Source organism: Ptychodera flava, chromosome 10 (genome assembly GCF_041260155.1).
Source record: "Ptychodera flava strain L36383 chromosome 10, AS_Pfla_20210202, whole genome shotgun sequence".
Classification (NCBI taxonomy): Eukaryota; Metazoa; Hemichordata; class Enteropneusta; family Ptychoderidae; genus Ptychodera; species Ptychodera flava.
This window is the reverse complement of record NC_091937.1, coordinates 18,322,444-18,349,130: the sequence shown is the minus strand read 5'-3', so window position 1 is coordinate 18,349,130 and position 26,687 is coordinate 18,322,444. Positions and strand designations below refer to the sequence as shown.

The window sequence follows — 26,687 nt, the reverse complement described above, 5'->3', positions numbered from 1 at the left end:
AGGCCATGACGTCACAGTCTTTAAGAAAAGCGCCCTCTATACTAAACTCCATGCGACTGCTGCCAATCGATCTCCGATACAAATAATAGCACAATGGGTTGCGGTATAAATTGCACAATTCGGGGCACATGGCTATTCTATGTTGATAAAGAATCACTAGCATAAAATGTCAATACCCAAACAATGTCCATTAACATACTTTGCATGAATTAATATTAATATGCCCCAATATTGCACTAATAGATCGGTTCACAAGCGACTGTGAAAAATAGCTAAGCTTAGACTTCATCAACTTAAAGGTTGGCAATTTTATTTCTCAATTTCTCACATACAAACATGGAGTAAAAGTTGTCTAACACAATTGTGAAACGATGTGGTCCTTTTGTCTTCTGTACAACTCGCATTCCGTCCCCTCCACCGTAGGAATGCAACAAATTGACGTGTGTTCATTGCCTGCTTCAACATAGTTCAAGTAAACAAGAGAATGAAAAGGTAATGGTGTCACTGGTTTATTCAATATAATTAGAAATTTAAGTCTCAAAAATATACAGAAAAGTCTTGGTGCTCTTTTCACATACAAATAAATAAATCAATATCAATTGATCAAATTTCTGACAGTAATTACATTGTTACAAAATTTCTAAAAGTAGTTACATTGTTACAAACCTCATTGTAATAATTACATATGAAAGATTTTCAAGACTATAATATTGTACAAAATGTCTGTGATTCAATAGCAATAACTCAAAATAGCCATTACATTGTCATAAAGTACATTTGCCTAACAATTCAAATCTAGTTTGCAAGTGATACGGAAGGTTTGCCAATGGAAAGAAAGATATCTGCTTTAGAATATAAATCTATTAAAACTCTGTATCCATAGGATTGTATAACTTTACAATGGAAGCAGGCAAGCTGAAGAGGAAATGAATATGTATTCACAAATGAGTGCTAACAATTTTGAGTAAAAAGTACAAACACATACAGTACTGATTGATCCCAATTTTAATGATGTCATACTCCTAGATTCAGAAATCCTTTGCACTGTGTTTATATGTGATGACTATGATATTATATGTCCTGTTGGGAGGATCAGATGTCTGTGGATTTGCAAGCTACTTGCTGGATATTTTACAAAATCTTGAGGTGCATATCCTGCAGGATGTCTTTCACATGTAAATGCACATGCTTCTTTTTGAACACACTAGTACATAAATGCTAAGGAATAAAGCCAAATATCTAATTATGACTGTTAGCAAGTAGTACTGTGATATTGGATGAAAATTATGGCTGACTTTGAAAAGCATCACTTGCAAAAAGGTAGCTTCCTCATCCCTTATTCTATTTGCACATCCTGGTACAAAATTATACCTGCATAACTTGTCCAAACATCCTTAAAACTATCCCATCAGGCCTTACAGTATTTTCAAAAGAAACAGATGAATTCCTAGCATTTACAAAGGACATAGTTTCAGCCAGAGTAGCTGTTCATCCTTCAAAAATGGCACCTTAACTCCCTGAAGAAAGCTGTTTGAAATAACAATAGTGCTGAAAAATAGTGCTACCTACTCATTAGAAACTTTATAATGAGAAAAGATTCCTTTTAAATAAACATGGGTATTTTATACAACACGAGAACTTACCATTGAAAAGAAAATCTAAGTAAAGCTGCCTAGAAAACTACCATTAATCAATATTTGCTCGTGAAATGGCAAGTAAGCAGTGCAGCGTTCAGCAAAGTTTTTAAGTATTGACCAATTCTCAGTACTACGTTTGTAAGGCACAGTAATGGTCTATCATGGAATATTCCTGACCACTGTAGTCAAAGTGAGAAACACAATTTATGTGTAACGCTTTGAATGCTGTAATTTTTCCCACCAAAAGTTCAGTTCAACATTTTATCAATTTTTTAAAATTCTTTTGTAAATTATTTGATAATTTTGGACCAAATGGACATCAAATTTCATTGCCTACAGTCTTCTATCAAAATATTGGCAAAACTCTCAAAAAATCGACTGGTGCACATTTCATAAATGCGACAAAAACTGACTTTGGCGCTCAAAGGGTTAATAGTACTGGGAGCAATACTCAGGCTACATCCTTCTTTCACCATCGTCTCTATGCAAAGTGATGGACAACTAACTGGGCCATAAAGAAATAAATAGGTAATGCAAGTACAACTACTACAAGTAAAAGTAATCCAGAAATGAGATTTCATAAATTACAATTTTTGTGAAGTAACTGTTATAGACTATAAATTCATAGGGGGAAATATATTTTTTGATAAATATACAAATAAATACATAGCACCACGTTCGCTGGTAGCTGTCTTCAAACATTTGCATTAATTATGCATAAAAGGTTGTATAAAGAATTCTTGTGATGTGCTGAGTCTAAACCAATGAAGATGTCGAAATGTATGTGTCATTTCCTGTGCATAAGCAATGTGTGGTCTTGACAGTAGTTTGTCTAACCTGGATCTGATTGCATAAACTGACAGAAATTCACAAAGAGTCATCAAGGAGTCATGCATCTGGACTGAAAGATCCGTCGCTGGAGGACGCTCCCTATGCTCCCCTCCTCTTACTCGTAAAGGTTTGGGGGGGGGGAGCGTGGAGAGCGCCCTGGAGCAACGGATCTTCCAGTCTATCATGCACATAGTAGACAATGAAACCATGTAGACATATACGAACAAGGTTTTTGGTTTCAATGGTACACAGACATTATTTAGGATCCAAGCTACCAGTAATACATCAGCTACAGTAGACCAGAAGGTCCATCTCAAGAGGGCGCTTCCACATCCCCGTCCTCTGTATCAGTGCGGGAAAATCACCATAAGATGAACCCTCCTGTCTATACTTCTACTAGCAGTGCAAACATGTTTAGTAAAGTAAACTTAAGCATAACAACCAGGAATACTGTTAAATTTCATTGCAGTACTGTCTTTTTGGAAAACAATTGTGGAAGACAGTTCACTTGAATTAAAGTTACTTTACACCGGTGACACCTGTCATACACAGCACAATAACTAGTGTAATGAAAGTTGGCGTGGCAAGAGTCCTGTAACTTGTATGTGGAAAGACAAGCAATGTTGAAGTACCGGTAGTTTGACACTGCTTCTTATCATCTATTGAAAAATATTATGAAACATCTCTGAAAATTTGAAGTCAATAACTTGGTTTCTATGCTTTGGGTCAAATGTGCAAATGGGTGGCAGTTATGGATATGTTTGGTTTGAGGTCACTAGGTCAATGCCTTGAGTGAATGGGGTTATGTCACAAATGCTGTTTGACTGAAGGTTGACACATGATGAAGTGATTTAAACAAGTTTAGTACCTATGGTATCTTTACAAAGATGTGAGTCACTCACAGCTATACTACCCTGATATATTTGCAGCTGCCTGGTTGGTCAGGGTTTATCCAATCAATAGCAAAAAAATAAATTATTCGGTAGAAACGGTTCGTACCGTGAAGTTTGTCGGTATTGTGAAATTAAGAAATAGCAACTGAGCTCTGACTAATTTGTGAATGGAAAAGTACCATACAATTTGCATATTTAATTTCATTGGCTGTGAATGTTGCCATAATAAATATACTGCAATCGTTCTTTATTTGATCTTGTGCCATGTTTAATGACATTGTTTTAATGGTTATTTGCAATGCCGTTTTGATTGAATGCTGACATGTGATCTTCACATGGGTAATCATGACATTAATGGCAAGTACAAATGGATGTCATGTGACAGGAATGTGAGCAGCATGCCCTTTCACTTTAACAGTTTTTTAAACTGTGACTGAATATATTTACTATTATATCTCATAAAACATAAGGCCACATGTGAGTATCAGGAAGGTGTCATGTGAGTGTCATGTGACAATCATGTGAGTCCAAATCCTTTTCCATTCTCTATGGCAGTCAGAAGTCTTTCTTTCAGTTTGTCTCTTGTTGCATAGGAGGGTAGGAGAAGTCTGTTGAAGCAAGTCATGGCAGTTGGTAAACGGTCGGAGTCTGGTCCATTTCTCTGGATGACAACTGGGAGGCTGGATAAACCTTTCAGGGGTACCTGCAAGAAGAGCATAATGATTCTGCTGTTAGTCCCTACTTATAGCATTTTTTGTATGTTATACATAAGTTGAAGTATGCGTGTTATATTTTGTATGCCGTGTCTATATGACTATAAAAACTAAAAAGATCTTTGATACATGGGCATTTATTTCTAACCACGTCTACAGGAACAGTATATCTTGCATGAGTGTTGAATCAGATGTATCTATGTATATATATCTGCTTCATTGAGCATCTGTATGAAGTTTGCACTCAACCAGATGTGAAAATAAAATCTAAAAGCTATGTTAAATTGCCCTTCAAATAACTTGGTAACTGGGGATATTTGGCTTTTAAAGTCTTCTAAAACAGGTTACCAATATAGAATTAAAGAGTTTGGTTTGAATGACACAACTTTACAAGTTCATATACTTACTCTGTCACTTCCAGTGATAAAATTGAGTAGTTTCTTCTTCTGGTCTTCATCCAGTGAATGAATAACTGACCAAAATGCTTTGATGGTTGGGTGTTGCCTGTCAAATGCAAAGACATACAGAAAATGTCAAGTGAAAGCCGTACATGATAGTCAGACTTTTCATCAACACTGTCTAGAAATAAAAGAGATTGTATTTAATTTTATTTGGAAAGGTAAAGATAGGGTTAAACGGGATGCTCTCATCTTAGACATAGACAGTGGTGGACTAAATATGATCCACATTGAGTCATTTATTTTGGCCCAGAAATTCAAATGGATCAAAAGATTTTGCTCTATTCAAACTTCCGGTTGGAAGGAGATATTGTCACATTTTATGAGTGAAGTAGGAGGGAATTACCTAATGTATTGTAATTTTGATGCGTGTTGTATCAATACTCTTAAGATACACCCTTTTTACAGGGAGATCTTTCTACAATGGTCAAATCTCACCAATGCTGAGCAGTCTCCTGATCAAATTGCCAACCAGGTTATTTGGAACAACCGGCACATTCTTATTGGTCAAAAACCCATATACTGTAAAGCACTTGTTGACAAAGGAATTCACAGAGTTATAGATTTATTAGATAACCAAGGAAATTTCCATACTTGGGATTACTGGAAAAACAAAGATTTAACAAGTTTACAAATCTTCAAGATTTATGGAATTATTAGCGCTATCCCTTTATCTTGGCGTTCAATGCTAAATACTGGGGATTTTGAGAAGTTAGAGAGGGACAAGGTATATATAGATAACACAAGTGTGTCTCTGGATTCTTTAACGTCTAAAAAATTGTACTGCAGGCTTGTCAATAAAATATCTCGGCCACCTTCTTCCAAACCCAAAATTATGGCTAAATATAATTTGACAGAGGAAGACTGCAAATTGGTCTATTCATTGGCCTTTAGATGTTCACTCTCTTCAGATCTGCGTGCTTTCCAGTTTAAAATCCTCCACAACTATTTGGCCACAAATGACAAACTCTTCAAGTGGAAAATAGCAGATTCCCCAAATTGTTCCTTTTGTGGCGAGCACGAAGAGACAATTTCTCATCTTTTCGTTATTGTGTGAAGGCTCAGGATATTTGGACAAGTCTGCAAACTCACTGCGAGCTATTTAAGGTAGTACGCTACCATTCTATATAGGAGAGCGCCCTCTTTTGTCCAGAAGATGTACATGTTCCTTTTAGACTACCTAACCTGGTGAGCGTGAATAACAGGACAAAATGGTAAAAAATCATGCTAGTGACCTCATAATATTTCTTTCAGAAGTTTTTATGAATCAAAAGAACCGAAATTATGTTTTTGCACTGAAAAATCGACAGTTATTTTTATTTTGAAAGATCAGTAGAGAATAATTAACAATTGTAGCTCTGACATAATATCAGTAAGCTAGAGGGTCAAATCTCAGGTCTAACAAAATTCACCTTTTTTCGTCACTTTTTGCTGTTTAGTAAGAAAATTTGCGTGGTGACCCCAACTTTTTTTGCTTCTAAATCAAAGAACACTGTCTGTTTGATAGATATTGCTGTACTTTTTAACATTTTGAAAATTATTTTGTGCATTTATATGAAGTTTATATTTTTAAAAAAGACTAATTTTACAGTTAAATGATAAATTTAGGGTCTAATATTTAATTTTTAAGACAAGACATCACAAATTTTAGTTGATTGTCCTAATTCAGCTGTCCTGGCAATGCAAAAATGTGGTATGCACACTGGGATCTGTTAATCGTTTGCGATAAAATAAAGATTCTGATGGTTAGTGCAAATTTCGCAAAATGGGAGATTTAGTGGTTTTCTGTCAATTTTGGCATGTGTTTTTTCAAAAATTTTGCATGGGTACCCCATATTTTTTTCATATCTTTGCAATGTACACATAAAGATTATTTCAGAAAAGTCAACTTCAAGAATGTCCCAACATTTTTTTGAATGGTAGCGTACCTCCTTAAAGACGTACCATGTAACGAGAAAAATATCATTATTGGCTTTTTAGATAATTGTAATCAGCCACTGAATCATTTGATTTTGCTATTTAAACGATATATCTACATATGTAAGGTTCAGAATAAACAACCCTCCTTTGCCGGTATGAAGTTCTATGTAAAACAAAACCGGCAGATAGAGCTCTATATTGCTGAAAAGAAAAACAAACTCAATTTTCACTACAGAAAATGGGATAGCTTAAACCCATTGATTGATATGTAAAGATTCTCACTTCTTGTAAATTAAGTAAGCTTCACTAGATTCGTGTGCACTCTCTTGTTTTTTCTTTTGTTGCTTTGTTTCTTATGGAAATAAAAAAAAAATTAAAAAAAACACTGTCTAGTTTTAATTCCATTGTCTCATGTGATGTTGTTAGACCTGGATAAAAGGATAGTATGCTGAAACACTTGTAAATACTGATACAGCATCTTCTGTTACATGCTGATGTAAACTATCCATTGAATACATTGAGCGGCAAATTTGACTCAGACTGTTTTAACGGAATGGAATTGCTTTGTAAACAACATGACAGTGCTCTCTGGCTAATGTTATGTTTTAAACTTGAGCCACGCAATGATTGATAATTTAAATGGAGGAAACTCTGAGTAATTGTACTGTGTAACATAGAATGAAACAAGTAAGTTAAAGGGTCACAGCCTTTGGATCAATGATTGGCCATTTTCACAACACCTTTATTAACTTTATATCCTGGCATTTTCACTGGTATGACTAAATAATCAAATTTATTCTTTACTGAACTGCTATTCCAACTCATTTTCAGGTAAAAATTAGCATTTTTTGGTGCAAATGTTTGAATACTATCAAACATGTGAGGCAGGATGTCAAGTCATGTGTGGGTCAGGAAAAGAGACAATTCATTTGGAAGAGACTCACTTTGTGAAGCCATCATCGTAAGTTGTTGATAATTCCAATGCTTTGAAGTCTAAATCTGGACTACCACAGATCAGTAACTCAATTTCTTGTCCACAGAACAGTTTCAAGGCTTCACCGCCGCAGACAAGATGGAATCCTCTTGCAAAGGCCTGTATTTGAAACAGAAAGATGAAAATCGAAATTAATGCATATCTTTCAATCTGAGAACAGTTCATTACTTTCTTCATCACCTGAAGAGCACCTATGTGTGCCCTCTACATTGAAAGAACTTAAATCTTTTGTTTTTTTTTGCATCTCACATCATGTGTCAGCATGCCTTGTTTCATGATACACAGTCTATGATAGAAAGTTTTTTTTTCTCAAATATTCCCACTTATTACAACCAAAACGATCCTTAATTATGGCAAAAACTTTTTCTATTTCACCACACATTATTACTCAAGTCTGACACAAATCTCAAATAATCCAGAAAATTGAAAAACTTTAAATTGATAAAAACAACTTACCTCAAACTGGGTTGCAATATTGTCTTCAAGTAAATGTTTCAGATACAGATCAACAAAGTGTGTACGATTCTGAAAGAGAAATTCAACGAATTAGTCATATGGTAATTACAATAGTGATTTGTTAAATGTGAAGTGTTAACAGGGACCAAACAAAATCACTTAAAATTCAAGGACTTTTCAGCAATTTTCCAGGACTTTAGAGGTACAAAATACCATTTTTAGGTATAGTTTATACAATATGTCATTTTTATATATCATTTTATATATCATTTTATATATCATTTTTATGATAGTTCAACTGATCATCTTGTCATTTTTTTATATTATGGCTGGATTTCCAATCTTCCTGAATGTTCCACAGAACTCAGTTTCATTTTTTAGGGCTTTTCCAGGACTTTCGATGAGACTTTGAAAGAATTTTAAGGACCTTTCAAGCACTTTCAAGGAGCGTACGGACTGAGAGAATAAACTTTGAACAATTCAATGGAAAATATAACGTAATTTTTGACAACATTTCATCAGCTTTGTAACAGAAAAACATACACATTTTCTTCTTTCTCCTTAAGTACATTGAAATTCAAAGTTTTAGCCATGTCATAGACAGTGGGGCAGAACTGTCCGTGGCCTTGTAAACATAAAACATTGAGTACAATTTGCAGTGTGATTGCCAATACATGAATTCTTATCCAGAATAAGATTCAATGGTCAACAACGTTGAACACTGCTCAAATACAGGCTGGGTTTTTATGTTGAACTCTTAGGCATTTGAAAAGATTTCAGGAGTGGAACAAGTCACCGTATTTACGGTATTTCACAAATAGAACAAATTAGATGAAAGTACATAAAAAAAGTTAATATAGGGGGCTTTCAGAACATGACCAGAATGACAAGACTTTATCACTATTGTGATACGGTGAATCATGATAGAGACAGATCTATAGTTTCCCAGATACTTGCCTGGTTAGTGACAGGGACTTCTGATCCATTGGGTACAAGATCAACTGTAACCATCTCACCCATGGATTGGTAAGAAATCTAATAAACATGGAAAAAAATCAATCTTTACTAAACATACCGGTATGTACATGTAGTCTACTATAGTGTATTTTAATTCCCAGTGAAAGACATCAATTGCCTTGGCTGTAGTTATTTTTTCTTGTAGCGATCAAGCTATGTTTAATAAGTTAATTGTTCCCCTGATCTTTTGAAATGTTTAATATGCTTCATCAGGGAATTAAACAACCTGTTTTACTCAGCGTGTTTTGTAAATTTGAGGAAAGAAATGTCTGAATGTTAATGCCATCTGTAAACTAAAATATCTTGATTGAAAATACTTGCGAAGCTCAATCTCAAAAAGACCATGTACCACTATTGTCGATTCTATGCAAAGACATACAAATACATGTATCAGAAATTCGGATATCTGTGAGAAAGTTGACAATATTATAAACTGGTTGCATGTCTATTGTTGATGACGCTGATGCAGGATAATTGTCAAACAATGCAAGGACATCTTGGAACTGACATACCATGTGTTGACAAAAATGCAGTTTCTAAAATCCGTCTGCTTGCACGTTGTTATTTTGTCAAAAGGGATGAACTGCCTGTTCAATGATCAATCTTGCTTAAATTTTTTAACCACACCTTTGTACTATCTCTCAAGCATCAAAACTGCATACCAAAACCCTGTTATCCCTATTTCAAAATATTAAGTCCATCCATTAACCACTGAAAACATGGGGGCTATACCACAGACAGGCAGTAAAAGGGGTGACATCTATCACTAACCTGAAAAGTTTGGCAGAATGTGAATTCCACCTCATCTTCATACTCCAGCAGTTCCTTGAGTCCCCTTCCCAGCGATGGTTGGAACTCCATTAAGTCCTGAAGGTCAAGGTCTTCTCCTTGTAGTTTCTTGTAAATTGTAGTCGGAAAATGAATGTCCAATATAATGCCATTGTAAATTGCCAATCCTAGGATAATGCCTACGAGTTCAAACTCTTCTTGGCTTTCAAAAGAAGCACCTGAAAAAGAAAGAAATTTGTGACCGTTTGAAAAATTTCAATATCTTGCAAAAGGAGAATCACAGTTAAGGGTGTAAGTTGAATTTCATGTACAAGTAATGATATCAATATCTTTTCAACTTTCAACTTGTGTTTGATTTTGAATTTCTGATTAAATTGACTAAAGACTGTTATGAATTCATAAACCTTGGCACACAACATAAGTCTGTGTGATTATTTGAATAGTATGAGTCCGATAATATCACTCCTTTGTGAGATTTAGTTTTAAAAAATGTAATGCTTTTTAGATTCAAAGTGTTCTATTTTTGAAAGTTATGTAATTCTAATTAACAGCAGTACAGCAGTATCTCTTGTGCAGTGTGAGTCCTGATGCATACATACTACATTCAGCAATTTCCAGACTCTGTTTTACTGCTGGTAAATATGATTAGGTGTGATTAGGGATTGAAAGCAGTAAACTGCGAATAAAAGTGGAGTCACTATAGAATACGTTGATGGTCAACAATGAAGGACTTCCTAAGAACAGCCTGTCCATCAAGAATCCACTGGAATTCCTCTTGGAAGTGTGGAGAACTTGGTTCATCATGTATCTTCTTGTCTTGTAGAAATCACATACTGTGTTAGTTTTCAATTCTACTATGAAATCCTGTAGGAATCCTACAGATACTTTTGTAAGGAGTAAAGTGCATTGGGAAGGAAAGGACGCCAAGGAAAGGATGCCATACCATTGATCCATAACATCCTGCTTTCTTCAAGGTATGTGAACATTCCATAGTTGGGATCAAAGATAGATTCCGTGATTAGCTGAAAGAATTCCTTCTGTAGACCACCAAGATCCAGACCCTATGGACAGAACAGATGACAGATGAATAAGTCATTACAGTACTGGCACCTATGGAGAAGGAAATAAAGTCTTGAAGTCAACATACTGACATTTTGCAAGTGAACTCTAGTGAATGTGTTCTTGCATCCTGATTCATACAAATGCAAGACAAAAGTGAAGGTCGGACAAAGGCAAACAATAGATAACAGGTGTCATTGAGCAGTTCAAATTTTTGATACTATGCATGTACAACTGGGTCAAGATTTTTTAATTTTTGTGAGCTAAACTTCCAATTTTTGGCTTGATATTTCACTTTAAGATCAAGTTCAGATCATATTATTAATGGGCTTGCAACACTTACATCATCCACCCTCTGACTTACTACATTTCACAATTCTTGTGAATTAGGACTTTCCGCAGATTTCTTTGCTTTATCCCCATAACAATACAATGTGAAATATAAAGTTTTCATGCATGAAAGTAACATTTCTAAGGTGGATGGGTCTCTGTCAACTATATACACTGTAACACTCAAGGAAGCACAGTGCAGCAATGGTTAGGGTACCAGACTGAGACTGAAGATGGTGAGTTTGCACAGTGCTGTGCCCTTGAGTAAGGCACTTTACTCCACATCTCTTGATTGGGTTGTAGGTTATGGGTACCGCACACTGTCAATGGGCATTTCCCCATTGGATTAAACAAAAGAAGAAAATACTGTAATGAAAATCTGCCAGTACGTCATCGCTCACCTGTTCACCACCACCAACAAATTTAATCTTCAGTGGTTTCTTCAGATCAGATTGTTTTAATCTGATCTGGGCTAGGGTGTCTTTAATCAGATCTTCCCTGGTTACCTCAAACACCAAGAATGGACACATGGCAGACTTGATGGCATCTTCCAGGTCAGCACTCTTGTCCAGGGCTTCTCTGTAGTATTTCTGTGCTTGGTTTACTCTCTATCAAACAATAAGAGGAACAGCAAATTTTCAAATGCTCCAAAAGCAAAAATTACCTGCATTTCATATCAATTCTGATCTTTACCTGAATATGCAAACAGGTCATACTTTTGGTCTTTTCAACTCACATTTTAAGTATATTATTGAATATTTTAAGTATATTGTGAAACGTCACTTAAATTTACTGACGATATGAAGTCCAAACCGCGGAAGTTGGATATATGTGTGAAGCTAGCTACAGCTCTGCAAGTAAAGCTAAGCCGAGATGGTAATACAAAGAGCAGACCAAAATTAAAGCCATATTGTTCAAGAATGGGAAATGATAAAATTGCATGGGATGTTTGAGGGAGATGACAAGGAATATGTTACTGATAAACTATATCTTGATAAACTGTGTCTCTGTCAATGTGCATGTATCAGGAAGCTGCTGCACAATGACATAAAACACAACATGCACTATGTATTGGCAACAAGCCAGAAAAATATCTATTTGGAGCCCGTATTAATGGAGAGTTGACTGTAAGATTCAGTTCTTGAGGGCGCTCTTTCCGTCTCCTCAATGGGATATCCCTTGTGCTACAGGGTAAGATAGATTGAAGTAACACTCACTGCTTGGTGTAGAATGGCGTCTTGATATTCTTGTCTCATCTGGACCACTGACTCAAGATGCAAAATGTGAACTTTTGACTGAAAGCAGAAAGAAGTGAAATTTTATCATATTATTTCAAAGCAAATCTGACCCTCTTTCATTGTGATCAAAGAGAAAGAATTCTTGATGAAGAACAAAACTTGTTTTACTTTTCCTTTAGATCTTTCACATAATCCAATATAATATTATGGTGTTAAATCATACAGGAGTACTTTCACTTTTTTTCTGAAATGTATAACATTCAGTAACACAGTGTACAACCTTAGGTAAGGTTGATCCTGTTTTGGTTTAGTATGCTAACTTTACATAATAAAATTGTTAACCAAAGTTGATTATTTAAATGGAAAATTCTTGTTAAAGCATAATCTCTCTTGTGTGAACAAGACTAACCTGCTGATGATGTTAAATTGGATGTCTCATGGAAAACAGAGCAAATTCCTCATCAAGAGCATTGGGAATTGATTTTTTCAATTTAACTTTTTTTTTGCAATTCCTGCAAAAAATTGTATGTACATGTACTATATCCTAAGGAAATAAATGGATGGTCTTTTGTATAATTTCACACATATCAATTTCAAATAATAATTACTAAATTATTCTGTATATTATTTTTTCATTCTCCACTTCACTGACACAGAACCGTGACCAGTCTTGTGATGACAAATGTCTACTTACTGCTGGGTCAAGAAGGAATGGGAATTCCAAAAGTGATGTGTTACGTTCCTTGTGTCCATTTTGAAGTGATGGAGTGGTTTCCTTCTCCCGCCATATTTCAAACTCTGCTCTGTAGTCTAATCTCCTGCAAAATCAGAGTTCAAAGTTCAAGTACATGCATGCAGCATATTTGTATTATTTAACTCACCAACCCTAACTGCTGTCTATATTGGTGAGGTTATTTTCAAGAACATCCATGAAATGTATTTCTGTAATTTAAGTTCAAACCACAACTGCCCTCCACGTTGGCTCACCTGCCCAATTGCAAACATTAGGAATGTACCAAAGTCTGGAGATGCGGGGTTACATGTACATGTAAAAGCTATTCACCCCTATTTGCCTGTAAATAGATCCACCCACACTCAACATCACTGACTGTGTTTGGATCAAACCATGGTTGTGAAAGGGTTGAAACAGAATATCACCTTTTGTTGAACACTGTACAAGTGTCATCACCACTGTACCAATATACAGAGCTAACATACACACATAAGTACCTTGTATGTACTAACATACATAAGTACCTTGATAAATCTTTGGAATAGAATTCTTCCATTGGCACAATCCCTTCACCTCTCTGAAGATATGCATGGTTGTTGGCTTCATGTAAAACAGAAAGTGCTCTGCAAACGTCCATCAGATTTGGTTGAGTCCTAGAAGAAAGACAGGAAGTTGGTTGAGTAATTATAACCATAAATATTCACATGTTCAGAACTTATTTGTGTTCCTTGGTTTATTTTTTGTTTACTTGTTTGGTTTTATTTTCTTACATTAGAATTTAGATATCAAGAATGTTGCAATGTGGACTGCAAAATGTATTTGAAGATGTTGACAAACAGACAAAAATATGTTTTTCCTTCGGCTGATTTGTGTTTAAGCCACAGAGAATACAAAGTGTACTGCACAGAAAAATGATCTAGCCAATACACAATATGCACTGCATAATTACCAGTGTGGAAGCCCTGTAGGAATTGTTATGATTTTATTAGGAAACTTACCCTTGTTTTGGTTTGAGAGCTGTACTCAAATGTCTCACAAACACCCTGACCAGTTTCTCAAAATCATCAGTACTGTATTCGGCAAGTATTTTCACGAGTACCTTCTTACTGTCTGTCAGCTGGGCAAGCACTCGGCAAAGTTTCTGCAGCAACTTACTGTTGCTTTGTACAAGTGGGTTTTCCAGGAGGATGATCAGCTGTATGTGAAAACATAGAAACACTTTTATTGTGAAAATGTTGGCTGTTGCTCACTCTATTGAAAGTGAATTTTATCTTCTTTTCCTCAAGTGGTAACTATTGCTGGTGGTAACAGCTGCCGGCACCTATTCAAATTTTAGTTCATAATCAGCTACATAATCAACTTAAAGTCAAACTGTCTCATCCAAATTTAAATTGATTCCATTCAATGCCTACTAGTTAGTCTGAATGCAGATGGTTAGTTCTGAAATATCAAACTACACTTATATTGTGTGTGGTTTTCATCTTGAATTTATAACATCTATTCATGTGCCTAAAACAGAAAACAGGTGTTCAACAAGCTATTACTTGTCTGGAAGGAAATATATCTTTTTGAACCAATGGACAAGCCCATATACACAGTACTGGGACATGAAGTTAGAACACAATCTATGTTTATTTTCACTGGAGTACCTATCCTGACTGATGCCCTTTTCAACATTGTAATGCCCTTCATCTTTGCAACACAACAGACAACAATAAAATTTTACCAAACTATAATCATGGGATATTTAAGTTTAAATCATGGAAATCTGACTTGTTTGGCATCATGACCAATACATACTTCTACAATTTTGTGAAAATTTGTGATCACCTTTTCAAATACACTTACATGTACTGTACATTTGTAAAGGATCATTTTCTGAAATATAACAGAACACTTGATGCAAAATGATATGTCTCAATAGTAGCAATGGGTTGGGATTGCATATCTCACTTGGCCTTAGACAAATTGCAATGCATATTGATAGAAGAAAATCCTGTACAATCCTGATGAAAAGAAATTTCAACTTTATATAGTTCAATCACAAGCTCACACACAGACACAATACCCTGTTTGATCCCAGGCTTACCTGATTTGTATCTTGTGGCTGAACAATGGCACTTTGCAGTGAAGTTAGAACTATTTCTACAGCATTGGTTAGAGTGATATGGAAGACATCGCTAGGTTGGATGTTCAACAGGAGATCATAGCATGTCCTGACAGCACTGATATCTACTGCAGAATCTGCATCCAAATCATTCACCTGGAGAAATTCAAACAGGAGTTTTAGTATGATATCCAATCAAAAGTTTTAGAAATCAGTATCAAACTCAAAACAAATACTGCTATAGGCAGAGTTTTTTGCACAAAACATAACAACTTAATATAACAAAAAAAATCTAAATAGACTGGTGGCCTTTTCACAAATCATCAAATAGGTCATCAAGAGTGACTTCACAAACAATTATTTAAAGAGTTTACCTGGGAGCCAAACAAGTCAAACATATGATGGCATTGTATGTTTCAAAACATTTCCATATTTCAAAGAACCTGCTTTTCTCTCAAAATATTTTCATTTACATTTTTTCTAGAAAGAAACACCTGCCTTTGCCGCCACTGTCATACAGACACTTATCATGGCACTGTGTTGATATTCAAATGCTTGCTGGGTACGGGCTACATACTTTATACAAACATTGTGTGGCAATTTCTATGCATGCTACACAATTTAAATTCTTCAAAATGTCCATTGAGAAAGATGAGATGTTTTTTACTAACAAAGATAAAAAGAATTACACTGTTTCATAGATATTTGGAAAGAACAGATTCTATATGGAAAAATACACCTGGACTCACCTTAAAACTTGCATTAAGTGCATCTGAAGATGTAAATACTGTTCTGATTGTGTTCACAAGGAAAGAAGGATCCTTTAGTTCTTTGTATTTCTCAATGGCAGTCTGAAAATACAACACAACAATTGTTAAAATTCAGTATTATTACAGCACCTGAAAATCCTAAATGTTAGAGTACTTTTTTTACAAAATATTATGAAGGCAAAGTGACTGGCTTCTGCAAAATTCCTTGTGATATGATGTTGCCTTTTAAGCTAAGGTGAACCATAGATATCACAACATGTTCAAAGTGCCAATGTTTCAATCTCAGTGTCATTATTTGGCCATTTTTGTTTCACATGTTGTCATTCTGATGTCATTCTGCCTACAGAAACTAGATAATCTGTTCATCATTCAAGTACAACTTTGATTTGGACAGTTGAGCAGAACTGCACAAAACAATGAGTTTTCACACCATGATGCTCAGAGTCAGAGAATTTGTATAAATATATGTTGTAGAAAAATACGTGAATGTATCCCACAAACCAATGACCAAATGAGGGTGTGACAGCTGCTGTGGACGATTACAAATGTGTGGACATATCGCACAGAGCTCTCATTACTTGGAATAACCCTGTCGGCAAGGTCCACTAATACCTTTCTCTATGGCTTGTGAACAACTGCATGGTACAACTAGCTCCACACAGAAATGTCATCCAAGCCAAAAAATATAAAAACACCTCTCAAATGTAGGATTCAAATCTACGAGAGTTCTACAAAGAAGATGTTTGTGCTGGATCTGCCTATTCTAAACACAAAGATGTTTGTGCTGGATCTGCCTATTCTAAACACAAAACACTGTTTCATTATTTTCTGGAAAGATTACTACCCATAATACTATACTCTTTATAAATACATAAATGATGTTGAATGAGTGCAGAAAACGAAAGCTTCCATTGAATGAATATAATGCAGTACTTGTAACCAGGCATTGTAAATTTTTACATGTATTTGATACATTTGAGTGTGAGATAAATATCACATTTTCTGACAGATTTTCAAGATATTGGACTGTCATTTTCCTGGTAAATGAATGTAAACATTGGAATAGGGTCCAGATTTTTTTTGTCATTCCATGCCTTCAACACCTGTCTTTGACTACACATTGATGTGTGCAGTCAGAAAAGCATAGATTCAAGGAATACAGATTGACCTTGGACAACTAGTATGTAAAGCTATGAACTGAAAAAAAGTGCATAACAGTAATTATTAAACACCCACATCATAACTATGGAGTTTCATCATACAGTAAGTTTAAGTATCACTATCAGTGGACATGGAGTAAATGACATGGACATGGAGTACAATAATTTTTGTGTTATTGGACGTATTTGACCTTTAACCTTGCTAGTTTTATGTAAACACAGGGAAAACAAGACAAGATTCACTCGTCTGGTATTTTGTGAACAACCTTACATTAACAGTCAACTCAACAATTTTGAAAAAGAGGATGAGTTTAAGTGTAAATAAACAACTGCATTTGAATTGGAGCCATTAAGCACGTCTTGTAAAATCCTTTTCTAAGATGGGAGATAACAAAATTATGTTGAAATAAAATCGCCTTACCAAGCTACGACTGGACATACCTCAAGCATTGTAACTGTAAGATGTGTCAAGGAAAACTCCTTGATTTCCTCGGCACCTCCAGACATTTCCAAGGCACATTGGTTTTCAAACTCCTCCAGGTTGTCGGCGAGTGCTTCATTTGATGAAAGCAGATACGTTGAGGTCAAGGAAGACATGGTGGTGTTGAAAGCATCAGAGCTGAGTAGGAGGGCAGAGTTCATGCTGACACTGCCCAGACTGCTGCATGTACTGTCCAAAGGTGCTGAACTGTGGGAGACAGTGAGATGTTTTGTCAATATAAGGCACTGTGGATAAAATGCAGAAACTGAATTTTGTTTCAGAAGATACCATCACAGTATGAGTAACTTTACAAGATGCTGTGGAGTGGATAGGAGTTTTCTGACGGTAATGTAAAAACCCTATCAATTCGGCCATAAAAAATAAATACAATTTTAAGTAGTAGAATTTATTAGAAAATTAGCGAAGCCAAAATAATTTTAGTGGTTTAATTATTAGCGATTTCAACTTTTTTGACAGTTCATAAGTGATATGCTTACCATCTTGGATGATTGAAACATTTAAAGGTGACTTTCCTGAAGTTCTCACTTTGAAATTCTGTGCTGTACATTGTATTATGTTATGTATTTTAATTTTTATTGAAAGTACAAAGTTCAAAAGTTTGTCATTAATGATTGGTTGGTTGGATTATTAGAGATAGAGAAAGTCTCAATTTCCATCAGTGGTTGAACTGATAAGGGTAAAATGAAATTATGTTGTGAGAAAAAATAGGGTGGTAGAATTAATAGAGTGGTCAAAATAATAGGGTTTTCATGGTAACTTTGAACTTTGTATGTGTATTTTTTCATGTAAAGATATAAATTTGATTAGTTTTAAACTATTTATATTTGGCATAAACTTTAATAAATATAATGTGAATTGAAATGAATTGTAAATCATTGTCTGACTTACAATTGTCTTGATAAGTAGTTTGAAGTGGCTGATGAGACATTCTCCATGCTACAGCTCGTACTCCTGGAAACCAGCTTTCCCGAGATCCCTCCGCTGTCCAGGAAATCAGTTGCCGTATCCTTCACGATGGAATGGTTTTTAGTCCTGAGTTCTGAGTGACTGTTGCTGCCACTTTGCACCGGTCGCAGTTTCGGTATTGCCCCGCTTGAAATACTGAGTTTGGAGTTGGCACCAACGCTTGGTGTCGGCAGTAAGTCCTTGGTTAGGCTACTGAGACTGGATGGTGTGGTTAGTTTGATTTTGGGGTGTAGAGGTTTGTCCTTGAACAATGATGCAAACGGTGTGCATGAAAACATGGAATGAAGAAAAGGTTTGGAAGTACCCGGTTTGCCATCAAACAGCTCACTTGGAAGTCCTCGTCCGATAAACTTTTCACTTCCACAGAGGTAGTAACTGGGAATGAGAAGGAAAAAAGTTTCAGCAGTTCAGTTAATATACATGTACAGCTACCATTCACACAGATTGCAAGACCTGTCGCTTGAGGGCGCTCTCTACACTTCCCATGCAAATGTCTACCCCTAATTTGTTTTCGCAGATCACTGTCATTTTTCTGAGCACATAATTTGTCCATTCAGTAATAAAACATAGGAGCTGAACCTAGGGCTAGACAGAAAAGTGAGCAGACTAACTGAAACAAGATATGTTAGTTGTTGTTATGTGTTGGATTGACAGTCTTTATAGTTCATCATTTATTTCATTACGTCAAGTCGCAAACTAAACACAGAAATTGTCTTCAAAACACTATTCCATACCTTTTTCTTGAGGCTAGTTCAATGCTGACAATGGCTGCTACGTCTTTCCCTGACTTTAGGTGATCTAGAGAAAGAACAATTTAACACTTAATTTTCAAAACTTTGCATCAGATGTACACCACATTTGGCAACATCTTTCATGTCAGCAGTCCCTCCATACCAAGGTCACCGGCTAGCTTTGGTGAGCAAGATGTTTCATTTTGATGAAAGCCAAACTTATAATAAGAATTATCCGTTGAGCTGAGTCTTCTATTTGTAAATCAAGAAATCTCCAGTATTTTTCATACTGATTTATTGCACGGTACATTTTCTATCCATGATAGATTACAGAGTTTAGTCACAACAATAATATGGGCATAAAATAGTGATTCTGTTACAATATGGCCATCATCTGGCAATTTTTAATTTCATCAAAGAATATGTTTCCAAGCATGGTAGACAAGTCATAGGATGTTGTATTGGGTAGGAATGGAGTCAGTCCAGACAAACTGAAACTTCATAAGGCAAAAATATTGAAGTTAAATTCTCTAACTTTCAAAACTGACCTTTTGCTGAAAAGCAAAACTTGTTCCTGCATTTTTTGTTCCCACATCCTTCAGTGAGCTGGTAGAAGTACCTTTTGACCAGCTGCTCGAAGTAGGTTTTTGCCATAGCACCAGTTGTGTTGGGGGCGTCATAGCTCCTTGGTGGTAGTGCTTCCTGAATGGAGAGGTTACTGTCTGATAAGGCGGCTAGGTTGCTGGCACTAAGGGTTCTGTCAATGAACATACAAGGACAGTATAAACAGAGGTAGTCTGTACACGTGTGCAGTTACTGTAGAACATTATGAACTGAATTTCAAAAAATTTGGAAAATGCAATTTGTGGATATGTTTTCCCAAATTGAAGAAAGTGAAAACTAACTTAGGTACTACACACCAGCAAATATCTTTAGATTTACCAAAATTCTGTCCAGGATACAAATGTACCTCTTCACAAAATATAAACCAACAAACTGCACAGTACTGTAGTTCCCTGATATACATGTACTTAGTTTTGACTATTCAAATGCACATACAATATACCAGTATACGGAAAGGCAGAAAAATAAAGGTACATGTAACCAGTGCCAACAGGTAACAGCCTATGTTCTTTTTAAATACCTGTACACAAGGTCAAGGAGAATCTTTTGCATGTCATAATGAAACTAACATACATTACGTTCACATACAAGCCTACCAAGTTTAACAGATTTTCTGTATAATTCATAGATTAGAAGTGTTAAAGTTTTGATTAATGAAACTTTGTGAAGCCTGGGTTAACTGAAAAGTTGGTGACTGACTATAAGCAGGCTCTGGATGGATAGTGAGCAGCACTCTTGGATGGAAAAGACACATTCTCACCCTTATGTATAAAAACAGAGTTTCAGCGTTACTTAAACTGAGACATATGTACACAGTAATTGTCTGATACATGAATCAGACAATGTTGAGACTAGCAACTAGGATGAGAAATCCATCAAAGAACTTGCCATTGGTCAGAAATGATTTGCCTGTATTTATACAGGGCTACATGTAATGAAGTCATGACTGTTGAAAAAAATATACCACTTCTCAGTTTCCGAGAAACATATTAATCTGGCATGTCTGATATTGACTTTCTTGTCTGTAAAATTAATAACTCATATTTCAATGCAATAATTTGCAATATTTCTACTTCATTCACTACCATGTTTGCACAGTTCTTTTAAATGCGTGAAATTCCAAAATGTTTATGGGAACAAGAAAACAATGGTTTGTGACATCATCAAACATAATTCTGTGTGGTGGAATGCAAGGATACCACAGGGAAGCATTGGCATAGCTACAGGTAGCCATCAAACTAAACGCTTATGAAGGTTTCATTTGAAATGATGGTTAAATACTTGACAAGGGAAATGCTGTACTATTCTTTCTCTGTACTGAGAGTTATTGACATGCAACAACACAATTTCTTGAATGAGACAACTCATTAAAAACAGATCATATGAAATGTTTACCGTATATTTATCCCGTCACTTAATTTCTGGTAAAATCATCCCCCTACTGTACACTTTGATATAGTTTTGATATGAAAACATGCTTTACATTCATCGATGCAAAGGGCATTGATGACTTTTGTTCAAGTGTACAAATCTGGGGATATTGACATATTACAGAGAACGCCACATTAACCCATCAAGCCATTTAGCAAAATGCCTTGTAAAACAGAGAGTCATTTAGCCAGATAACAAGTAAATCAGCGGTCAACTTCGGTGGTCTGGTACAGCGATTGTAATACAAAAGTCAGCAGGAAGCCCAACTCTGGCCATAAAATTGATATTGATACTACAGGCTGCTTAAACATCGCACAGTGGTAATCGAATGAAGAATAATTCACAATCGACACCGATTGAGATTACCCGCAGATTTTAGTGTTTGCAATTGCTGTACCCAACCAGTGAAGTTGATCGCCAATTTATTTGTTATCTGGCCAAATGACTCCCTGTCTCACTAGGCATTTTGCTAAATGGCTTGACGGGTTAATGTGGTGTTCTCTGTATTATCAATGGAGAATACTCATGTGCCTTGATCTCACAGTACACATATACATCCTCTCATTCTGTGAGAACAATACGATATCACATGAATCAGGAACTGCCCCGCCATCCTTAATTTGATACAACATGAAATCATCCATCATCTCTTTCAACATTAAAAGAATGTAGCCTTCTGTTAATGTAGAGCATGGCATAAAATGGATTAGACATAAGATTAAAATCCTCATCACTCCCTAATCAGAAAGACATGAAATCACTAAGTTATCTTTCATAAGATGGGACATGAATTAAGCATTCAGAATCATTCACTATATTTATACTGGTATGAAATCAACTCACACTACCTGATTTGAAATACCATGAAATCAAACTTTCTTCCTTGATAGAACCCCTCTTTGTAATTTTGGAGTAGACTCATCTCCTGATGAAATGTGGCTCCTATGATAGTGTGGGTTCACCAAAATCTCCAATAAAGAAAGACTTCATTACTTGTCTCACCATACACCAGACTGGTACAAGTCAATCATTCAACACTGTATGAATGATTGGTTGTTTACTATATAGCTACTCCTTCCACACTAACCACGTCTACATTGAAAACTTGCCAATCAACAGCCAAGTCAAAACCACCATTTTTAAATGCATTCCAAAACTTGAATATTTGTGGTGTGTGGGTCAGTGTTTACAGGATGGGGAAAAAACTCCCACAGATGTCACAGTTTAGAATACAGGATAAACCCATAAATCCATTGACAAACAGAACTTACAGTCACTAGCCCTGTTGTTTTTAATGACTGAGTTGGACTTTTGTCAATATTTTGGTTGAGTATACTGTATCAAATTATAACCAATACATCTCTGTTTTCTAAATGCCAAGCTCTCCAATGCCTCACTAAAATAACAAAATTCAACCAAACTGTGGGACCGAAGTGGTTAACCCCTTGACCACATTCAATGCTAGAAATTTCCACACAGATTCTGTACATGTTCACAGTATATGTGCGGTACAGCTATTTTGGTATATTGTAGTAGTAATGGGGTTAAGAATATTTTAACTCTTTGTTTACTTTTCATTCACCGATGTTTACACTTTACATTTCCCAGTATCCAACATGTGCTTGCCGATGTAATATCACATTTCTGACATGTTTTGGTACCTTGGTATAAAGGTGTGTGTTTCATACTTACTTCTTCAAGTCAGCTAGTGGTACCAAACTGTTTGAGCGACTCCTGACGGAAGTTAGATTGTGGAAGGAGCCACTGCCAACATTCTTGTTCAATTTTGGCTGGCTGGAATGCCTGTAAGAGTAGATAATACAAGAAAAAATTTAAATAGGAAGATACATATATTTACGACATAATGTTTGACTTAACCCTTCTTCAGTACAAATAATTACCAAGTACATTTTTTTACACATTTTGGTCACCCAATCCTATGTAGATATTTTTTACAGTATACGTTGGATAAATCTCAATAAATAACATAAAAATAAAACATTCTCAGCACACAGTTCTTTGTGTCTCACTGATATATTTTCACTCTACTTTATAAAGAAACAATCAAATTATCCCATTTTACAATTGATGAATATGTGTTTTTCATAGCATATTCCCTCTATCACAGTGATAGGAGGACCATGGTTACAGATATGTTGTGTGACATTGACAAACCATGTATTCTGATTCCAACTCTCGTACCTACATTTCCAACCTAAGTAAAACCCTTATCATGGAGAGGGGGTCCTCTACTAAATGTCTGTGAAAGAAACTAGGTGACATGGTTCTCATGAGTGTGATATATACATTCCAAGTGACAGGCCATGCTTGACAGTAATTCAAGTGCAATGCTGGGTGCCCAAGGAATATTCATTAAATTGAACTGCAAAAAAAAACACAACTGGGTGGTGCCCAAAATATTTCAGAATCAACCTTTCATTTGACGTTGGTTGAAACTGTAATGAAAATAGTCTATCATCAAAATTAATAATTGTGGATTGACAAATTAATGATCTTCTATATTTCTCCATTCTTTCTTTAAGTGTGTGTGCATGTGTGTATATGTTTGTCTGTGTACCGTATATGTGCACTACTCACACACAGGTGTTCAACACGTAAAACTATTGAAACAAAAGAAATCAGGAGATACTGTTATAAAACGAAGTCTAAAAAGAGTCATTCACTGAATGCTAACGTTTGCAGTTTTTTGAGTAGCAAACTATCAGTATACAGGTATTTTTGGTGTATACCAGAAATTATGTTGCTGCTGTCTTTATCTACTGTTAGTAATTAAAAAAATAAAACAACCTGTTTTCTGTTATAAAGGTGCCCTTAAGAAATAGGGTAGGTCATTACAAAATATTTTGATTCAAACAAAAGAAAATTATTTTACAACACAATAATTCGTGTTCATTTCTAAAATTGATGAGGTTAGGTAAAATACAATTTTTGGGGACCTAAATGGGATTGAAGGTAAATTATGTTGGCCACACTTCAGATCTCCTATAGCAACAAAGTTGGCCAAAACAGTGTCAAAAGAGTGACTTTGTCCCCAAACACCATGAATTATGATCTTCAGTTTACTTACCTTCCTAGCTTTAATCTGCTGATATCAGCATGAATAACAGAGGCGGGTAGTGATCCTCTCTTTGAAGTAGATCTTGGTGGTCTACCTGTTGGTATTGCAAACTGTACATCCTCTGTCATTGTAGTTTGATGTTGCCAGATCTGTCGTATGGCAGAAAGAATACAACACACTCATCACTAGAAATCATAAGTAAGATATACTGCCAGTATTCATCTAGTGGCTCAAGGATTGGATTTTTTTAAGCATTCGTTTACTTTGGTTGAGCTCATATAATGCTATGAAAATATTGTATTATCATTGGTGTATTTTCCAGTATGTTTTTTCTGACCGTGAAAATATAATTCCTTGCTTTATCAAAAATCTTGTTTAACCACCTAGTGTTCAACTTGTAAATACAACCAGTATGTGCCAATGTCAAACGCTACTGTTGACACCTAAATTTTATTCTGGCCCGGCCCTGAATTTAACTGTCCACAATAACACTGGATAGCACACATTGCGTTTGCTGTATCTTCAACATACGTTTGAGAAAGGAATATGAAAATGTTTGTTTTAAGAATAAAATGATTTGAAATATTAAATATTTCTTTGACAGCAAGAAATTAACGTACGTTGTACCAAAATAAACTAGATAAAACATGTTATAAACTGTTCAAAAACAAAGATTTTGTAAACGAAAATATTCATGATCGTTATCAATCTAATATTGTCCAAAGTACACACTCTAAGTTCAGGCGTAGTTTTTGTACGGTTACTTCGTCATCGCCGTTTATAGCCAGGTTTTAAACTGTTAACAACAAAAGAAAAGCACACTGTCTGTTGTGATCATCATGAGCGTTAACTTTCCAGTGTGAGTGAATGACAGCATCACTCGGGTCCGACTCACCGTATAATAGAGAGACCAATAGATTTATACTTCCATTGCTTAGTTGTATTACTGTAAAACTATCGGGGGAATAAGTATTTAGAATATACCACCGTTACTCGATGACTCTCGCATATCCAATGGTACCTCCATGGTTTGTCTATGTGAGAATGCAGGGGTACCTAAGAAAGTGTAGCTTTTGAATGAAAACGATAGCTTTGACACCGTGCAGGATAGCTTGGGTAGGGAAACGATAGTTGATGGAATGAAATCCGTAAGTTTGGTCATCTAAACCGATAGCTTTGAACATATTTTGATGTTGAGGGCATAAAACAAGATGGCTGACAGCAAAAGCAGTGGTAGCGGCGGTAAATATTTTACCCGTTTTCTCAACAAAATCACCAAATTCTGTTGTGTAAGATGCCGCGTTCAGTGAGGTTCAGGCTTGATTACACTTCTGTAAAGTTTCTGCGGCCATTTCACAAACCTTGCAGAGAAATCACCGTTCCCGTTTTCGAAGTGAACAGGCTATCAGGACGTCCTATTCTAATACATGTACAGGGAAGAGAATGTATATAATAGTGTAAAGACGTAGTCGTTAGTGTTGGCAATGTCTGTTTTCCAGAGTTAAAACTTACCAAGATTTCAAAGTTAGCTTCAGATAAGATGAATAGTTATCTTCTCTACCTTCAATGTATGCACACGAGCTGTTTTTTATACACTATCACATACACAATCCATGTACATGTATTAGAATAGGACGTCCTGATAGCCTGTTCACTTCGAAAACGGGAACGGTGGTTTCTCTGCAAGTTTCGTAAAATGGGCGCAGAAACTTTACAGAAGTGTAATCGAGCATGAACCTCACTGAATGCGGCATCTTACACAACAGAATTTGGTGATTTTGTTGAGAAAACGGGTAAAATATTTACCGCCGCTACCACTGCTTTTGCTGTTAGCCATCTTGTTTTATGCCCTCAACATCAAAATATGTTCAAAGCTATCGGTTTAGATGACCAAACTTACGGATTTCATTCCATCAACTATCGTTTCCCTACCCAAGCTATCCTGCACGGTGTCAAAGCTATCGTTTTCATTCAAAAGCTACACTTTCTTAGGTACCCCTGGAATCGGTGTGTTTACATGCCGATAAATAATGCATGGCGGGCCAACGGCAGACGTGTACGTACAAAACTTACCTAAACTTGGGTAAAGCAGCATAGAAAGCTGCACTTTTTTCTAAATCGGTGAAACTCAAACAGGAAACGTCAGCATAACTGAGGAAACGATACTTGGTAAACTTTTCATCGATATCTTCTGGTAAGAGCTTTAGAGTCACGCATCAACGTACTGTAGGCTGCCATTTTCAAGTTGA

The 26,687-nt window shown here is 35.8% G+C and overlaps 1 protein-coding gene and 1 non-coding gene across 2 annotated transcripts; both read right to left on the bottom strand.

Moving 5' to 3' along the window:
* Nucleotides 1-3,683: 3,683 nt before the first annotated feature.
* On the bottom strand, nucleotides 3,684-26,687 carry LOC139142163 (probable E3 ubiquitin-protein ligase HECTD2). The gene is made up of 21 exons (XM_070712016.1): nucleotides 26,512-26,687; nucleotides 24,448-24,587; nucleotides 23,052-23,162; nucleotides 19,853-20,061; nucleotides 19,308-19,371; nucleotides 18,496-18,948; nucleotides 17,547-17,793; nucleotides 15,925-16,026; nucleotides 15,158-15,331; nucleotides 14,067-14,263; nucleotides 13,593-13,721; nucleotides 13,030-13,153; nucleotides 12,315-12,392; nucleotides 11,499-11,705; nucleotides 10,652-10,769; nucleotides 9,691-9,926; nucleotides 8,860-8,937; nucleotides 7,903-7,971; nucleotides 7,397-7,545; nucleotides 4,482-4,578; nucleotides 3,684-4,064 (listed from the first exon to the last, which is right to left on the bottom strand). Exons 2-21 carry the CDS (start codon nucleotides 24,564-24,566, stop codon nucleotides 3,879-3,881), a joined length of 3,147 nt encoding a protein of 1,048 aa, XP_070568117.1. The 5' UTR covers nucleotides 24,567-24,587; nucleotides 26,512-26,687; the 3' UTR covers nucleotides 3,684-3,878.
* LOC139143028 (small Cajal body-specific RNA 14) lies at nucleotides 16,490-16,625 on the bottom strand. The gene has a single exon (XR_011554500.1). It is a non-coding gene; the product is annotated as a small Cajal body-specific RNA 14 (non-coding RNA).